The sequence below is a fragment of the Salminus brasiliensis genome, chromosome 1 (assembly GCF_030463535.1).
Source record: "Salminus brasiliensis chromosome 1, fSalBra1.hap2, whole genome shotgun sequence".
In the NCBI taxonomy this organism is placed as follows: domain Eukaryota; kingdom Metazoa; phylum Chordata; class Actinopteri; order Characiformes; family Bryconidae; genus Salminus; species Salminus brasiliensis.
Genome location: NC_132878.1, coordinates 15,305,401 through 15,311,456, shown reverse-complemented (window position 1 = coordinate 15,311,456; position 6,056 = coordinate 15,305,401). Strand labels below are relative to the sequence as shown.

Sequence of the window (6,056 nt, the reverse complement as noted above, 5' to 3'; positions counted from 1 at the left end):
TTTCATTCAGATCCCTCCCCCTGAGAACTAGTGGCCCATGGCTTTTAGGTGCTGAACTGCAGGCAAAAGCATTAAAAGCATTACAAAGCTTTTGTGGAACTCACCGCTGATCAGTTAGAACAGCCTGCATGGCCTGTAGAGGAGAGTCTAGGCTGTTGAATCAGTTATTCATCTCCTCGCTCATCCCACAAATGGCACAGAGAATGTCCGATATTCCAGAATTAGACTGCGACGTTAGCAAGGTAATCTAGGGGCTTTTAGCACCCTCAATGTCTTGTGGCTGTACTTTTTCTGCCTCATTTCATGATTTCTCTTTTTTTCCCCACTTTTGGTTTAGTCATTTGCTAAACAAAAACTTGACCTGGAAACTGCTATGAAAATGCAGATTTTAACTTTAAATTTTGAATAATGGAGAGGAGCTCATGCAAAACACATCTATTATAGAGCACCTTCAATATGGCCCGTCTGCATAGTCGAACAACTTTTCTAAAAACAGTATCAATGATTTTTCTACCTGTCTCCACACATGCATACTAAAAAATGTCTTCACCGAACTTCTTAAGGCAGGTCCTTAATATGATGTCTTTTACATCAGTTAAGACATAATGGATCATATTTGTGTCTACGGCACATGTATAATGAAAGTACAAGTGTCTGCGCTCAGAGTTCTGCTCTTCATACATTTTGAAAATAAACTGCTTGGCAGCCTCTTCATCACTCTTCGGGCCTGAAAGGAAAAGGACAGATATCAGTGACATGGAAAGAGATAAATAATATTTTGCAGGGAATAAATGGCGTAAATTAACAGTGGCATTCCCTTTGAATTAAGTTATGAAAAAGGGGTTCAAGCTTGGCAACAGATGATTTTTATGGTCTTACGGCTAAAAATATTGCTACCCCTTTACCTTTTTTTTTTTTTTTTTAGAAAAGGCACTGTCTCTCCCAGAACATTGTTGTTCGTTTTATTTCTTTTGTGTGCATTGCAACAAAACAACAACAGAGAAAAAAGTAAAGTCTAATATCAATCCACACAAAAATCCAAATAGACCACAAAGGACTGTACTCTTGCTACTGTTGATTTACTAGCAAATACCTCTGAATTAGTTGGTGCTTAAAGACTAATTTAAAAAAGAGAGACAGACTAGTACTTAGAACCCTTTAGAACCTGAAAATGACTGCAGGAAAAAACAGGTGACAGGACAGGACAGAACCTGCAAACCTGTAACCTGCTAGACTGTAATTCCTTATGTTCATTATTTTAAAAAAATGCTCATCTCAGTTGAAAGACATGAACACAAAGAATCATCCCATTACTTGTTTTAGTTCCCATCATATCACAAGTACAAGCAAAAGTAATTCTGCCTTTGATGTTTCAGTAGTCTCGAAAGCCAATGTGTATCTATTAAAAATCTCACCCTGGTATTGGGGAAAGTAGTCTGCCAGGTTGGACTTTGTGATTTTCTCTTGAAGAAGATCTGTCTTGTTGAGGTAGAGGATGATGGAGGTATTTTGGAACCATGGGTAGCTAATTATGGTCTTAAACAGAGCCTTACTCTCCTCCATACGGTTCTGTAAGAGGGGTGGAATACAAGACATATGGTTTCTTTGAGTCAGTATTCCTCTATCAGCTGAATTGTGATTTTGGTTTTCAGTAACTGTGAGAAGCAGAGCAAAAGGACATCCCACCTTATTGCCATTCTCAAGCCAGACCTGGTCATATTCGTTTAGTGCCACCAGGAAGATTATAGCGGTCACACTCTCAAAGCTGTGGATCCATTTCCTCATCTCAGACCTCTGACCTCCAACGTCTACCATCCTGTAACCACATTGGCTTGTTGGTCATAAATACATATTCAAATGAATAAACGGACGCTCTAATCCAACTAATCCGACTGATCTCACCACACTGCTCCAGAAATCTAAATTATACATATCACTACAGGCACACACAAACCTGTAAAACTGTAAAAATGAAGATACTAGATGTTTGAGTGAAAATATACAATAAAGGCTAATTACTTTTAGGTATGCGTGTCTATTGGTCTTTAACATTTACCATAGCGGTCCATCACAATTTTGAATAAGAATGACTCAAATGCTATTGAATTAATTGGTCGTATTTGATAGATATCAATATGTTTAGTATCTGTCCTGATTAACTATCAGCTTGTTGCTAATACTACTTTAATTATCTACTAATTAAGTTATTTTACCAATAGTCTAGACATTTAGCCCAAAATTTCACCTGAATATTACAGAGCTGAGTTCAAAGGTGTACTGCTGAATTCCAGTGGTGGGTCCTCTGACTCGTAGGATATCCTGGTCCGTCGGCAAGTAAAAAGCAGAGGAGATTCTGTCCATGTCATCCAGGAAACTAACAAGCCACACGTTCACAAATAATTACGAGCAGAAATGTTGGCTAAACTACAAGCAAACATATATAATATTCAAAAGACCCAACAAATAAAGAAATTCATAAACAATAAAATAACTTGCCTAAGTAATAAAGCATGCCTTAACAATTGCATTGGGCAGATTTGTTTATCAAATCACAAACCTGTGCTGACCATAACCCAACTCACTATTTGGCCGAATTCAACAGGTGGAACTCTCTCCTGCGATCATAGCATTCCTGCATGCCACGATCACGCCATGCGCTCTTTATGGCCTCAGCATAGTCAGCTTCCATAGTGTTCACCGTTTCCACCTCTACACTGCTTATCATTGCAGCGTATTTCTGAGAAAGACATACACACATTTACTTTTCATGAACAAACTATTCTCAAGTATTGCTTTATTACATAAAAGCCTCTTAAATAGAAAACACTATTGGGTAAAAAATCCTCAGGTACTGAGGATCCAATAGAACTGGAGTGGAAGAGCTTAGCATGTGTCAGTCTAGGAACTGAAGTCATTTTGGAGCATTGCTATTAATCCATTCATCATGAAATTCTGACACAATGTAAAGAAGATATTCAAATTATGTCAAAAAGTAAAACATGACAGGGTTTTGTCAGTCAGTGACAATATGTAAAATTAAAACACAGACTTTTCAAGCAACTAGATAAATATTATGTCAACATGATGTTGAGGTCTGGACTCTGGGGTTGAGAGTCAGGTGTTCTGAGAATGCCAGCAGCTTCTTTATTTGATTAGCCTTTTTTTTTCATTTATCTTTTCTTAGGGATTGTTGTTTGTGTGTGTTTGAGTTTTTTCTCATCATTATTAAACACTCCAGTTTTTGAAAATGTTCCTTCCTTATCTAACCTCGGAACTTCTGCTAAAACTGCTGTTTTGACTGGAAATACAATACATTTTGCACAGTACCGTAAATGTAACTTGGTCTTGTAACTCGACTATGTGTCTAGACTAACAAGTGCTTACTGTGTTTTTGCCATCTGTGAATTGGATATGCAGGGTCCCCATGGCTGCAATCATAGCTTTAACTGCAACAAATATATTCTGAAAGACGAGTCTGGTGAAGCCTCTTCGGTCATCTTCAGAGTAGCCTTTTCCATAGAAGATTCTCATTTGCTTGACAAGGGTGCTCTTACCACTCTCCTTTGTACCTAAATAATTTTTTTAACATATTGTTTTATAAGTATTCAAGGTTACTGTCCAGAGAAGACTTTTTGAACTTGATTGTGGAGCATTGCTGTAAGGATTTGATTATATTTAGCAACTAGAGAGTTAGCGAGGTCAGGATGTTGGATGATCACCACCCACCTCATCCCAAAAGTATTAAATGGAGCACCATCATTCCAGAGAACACAGTTCCACTGCTCCACAGCTCAATGCTGGGGGGCTTTATGCCCCTCTAGCTCACGTCTGGCATTAGGCACAGGGCCAATACGTTCATGTTTCACTTCTCCAGAGGATCCTATTCTATTGGCAGTACTTCTCTGCAGGGACTAGATAAGCTGTGTGCGTGCATTTGCACAAGACAAGACAGCCATATTTACCATTTGTGACGAACACAGAAGGAAGCATTTGCCATTGCTGCAGCAGAGAGGGTGAAGGGCTTTGCTTAAGGGCCCAACAGTGGCAGGTCCGGGTATTGAACCCACAACCCTGTCATCATTAACCCAGAGCTCTAACCACTGCCCCAACAATGGGCGCAACTTCGTGTTTTTTTTATCAACTATAAATACATTAAGAGTGACCCTCGGTCACAACACAGCCGAGCATTATACAGAAGGGATTTAAACATGAAAAAAAGACTTTACTTTTACTTTAACTAAAAAATGACCCATAAATGAAAACTAGGAAACAAGAAAACAAGCAAACAGGGCTAATCTGATTAAACAACTAATATAGATCATAAGTTAACTAACAGTCGCAGGTTGTATAGAGCCTGTATAGAGCTTCCTTCAGTAAAAGCTCTTGGCACCTCAAGGGTGATCCAGTCACTGGAACGAGTCTTGTACTTTCCCTTGTTTACAGAGAGCATTGATGTGACATATATATATATAAATAAGACAATACTTATGCTTTTCATGCACAGTTGAATGAGAGCTGTTGGAAGGCTTATCTCTGTAAAGCAGGTTGAAATTTCACAGTCGAACAAGGAAATACATTTAGAGCTAGACAGTTCAAGTAACTTTTTAGAACTACTCAGGAGGAGTTTTTTTTTATAAAATGCTTCTATGAAAAACATCATGACAGTTTTAAATGTATAGTATAAATAAAACACATATTTATATATGCGTGTTTTATTTATACTTACACACACACACACACACACCTAGAAGTAGCAGCGTCACTTGTCGATGTGCTTCCAGTTTGTCCAATTTCAGCTGTCGCTCAATCTCTCTGTGCTTCCTGTATCTTTCCCTTTCTTGCTTGTTACAAGACATGCAACAGCCATCCATGTTCCCAAACTACAATCTTCACAAGAATAAAAACAGACACGCAGGTTATACCACAAACTGTAGCTGCCTTACTCCTTCTGCTGTAAATAGGGCGTTTCAGTGGAATCCAATCTGAGCACTATACCTGAAACAACTTTTTTCCCCAAGCTCTTTCCTCATTCTGCTTTCCTTTCTTCTGCCTCTCCAACAGGCTCACCTAGTGAATGACAACACATTTGAAGGTTCAGGTTTATGAAGTGGAATAATTTATTCCAGAACAGTTGATTAGGAAGCATTTTAGACATCTGCTCTAATGACATTGCTCTGAAGAACAAAAAAAAATCCAACTTTGAGACGAAAGTGGAAAACAGCACATTGCACCTTGGCAACATAGGGTTTGTGAAGAAACTGCAGCATCACTGTATTTGCAGTTCCCTTCCGTACTGGGTGTATGAAGGTAGTAGAGAATTGAAAACTTGATCTAGATTTGGTCACACCAATGAGATTTCTGACCAAAACCAATCATTAGTCAGAAAAAAGGACAATCTGACATGACTGAGGAAGTCTCAGCCTGGTATGATTACCAGTGTCTGATGATTAACACTTGCTTTCTTCTCTTCTCTTGGAGATGATGTGTTGTTGAAGTAATAGACCAGTGAAGCTCATACTGGCAACATGAATAGCCATCTTCAAGTGTCAGTGGCACACATATGACAGGGCACCTCAAACCATGGCATACTATCAAGACACCCTCAACCATGTAAAGAATGTACTGAATACTCAGGGGTGGAGTCAGACTCACCATTCAAGTACAACTACTTTTGGTTTCATGTTACTCCACTTGAGCCCAAGAAATTTGGTGAATAAAGGGCATTTAGTTGGGGCATGTGCTCACATTTTCCAGTGGAATAAAATGGGAATATATGGGAACACCAGTGTTTTTGGAAGTGTTTCATTCATGCTTGCCTTGAGGCACATTTCTGTGGTGTTATTTAAAAAAAAAAAACAACAACAAAAAAAAAAAAACAGTAACAGCAGATGCTGTTACAAAGAGCCACTACTGAACAGCAAAGCTGCTCCCAACCCCATCCTGCATTAAAGGCAGCTCTTCCAAGATCATCCCGAGCTCAACAGAACAACTCACAACATAATCTTGCAGATGCAAGAGCACAGATAGCATCATGGAAGAGAGGTCGAATACAATTT

The 6,056-nt window shown here is 38.8% G+C and overlaps 1 protein-coding gene across 1 annotated transcript; it reads right to left on the bottom strand.

Moving 5' to 3' along the window:
- Positions 1 to 210: 210 nt before the first annotated feature.
- LOC140573526 (guanine nucleotide-binding protein subunit alpha-14-like) lies at positions 211 to 4,871 on the bottom strand. The gene is made up of 7 exons (XM_072692935.1): positions 4,745 to 4,871; positions 3,385 to 3,569; positions 2,583 to 2,737; positions 2,246 to 2,374; positions 1,687 to 1,816; positions 1,416 to 1,569; positions 211 to 727 (listed from the first exon to the last, which is right to left on the bottom strand). The coding sequence occupies exons 1-7, from the start codon at positions 4,869 to 4,871 to the stop codon at positions 534 to 536; spliced, it is 1,074 nt and encodes a 357-aa protein (XP_072549036.1). The 3' UTR covers positions 211 to 533.
- Positions 4,872 to 6,056: the final 1,185 nt, after the last annotated feature.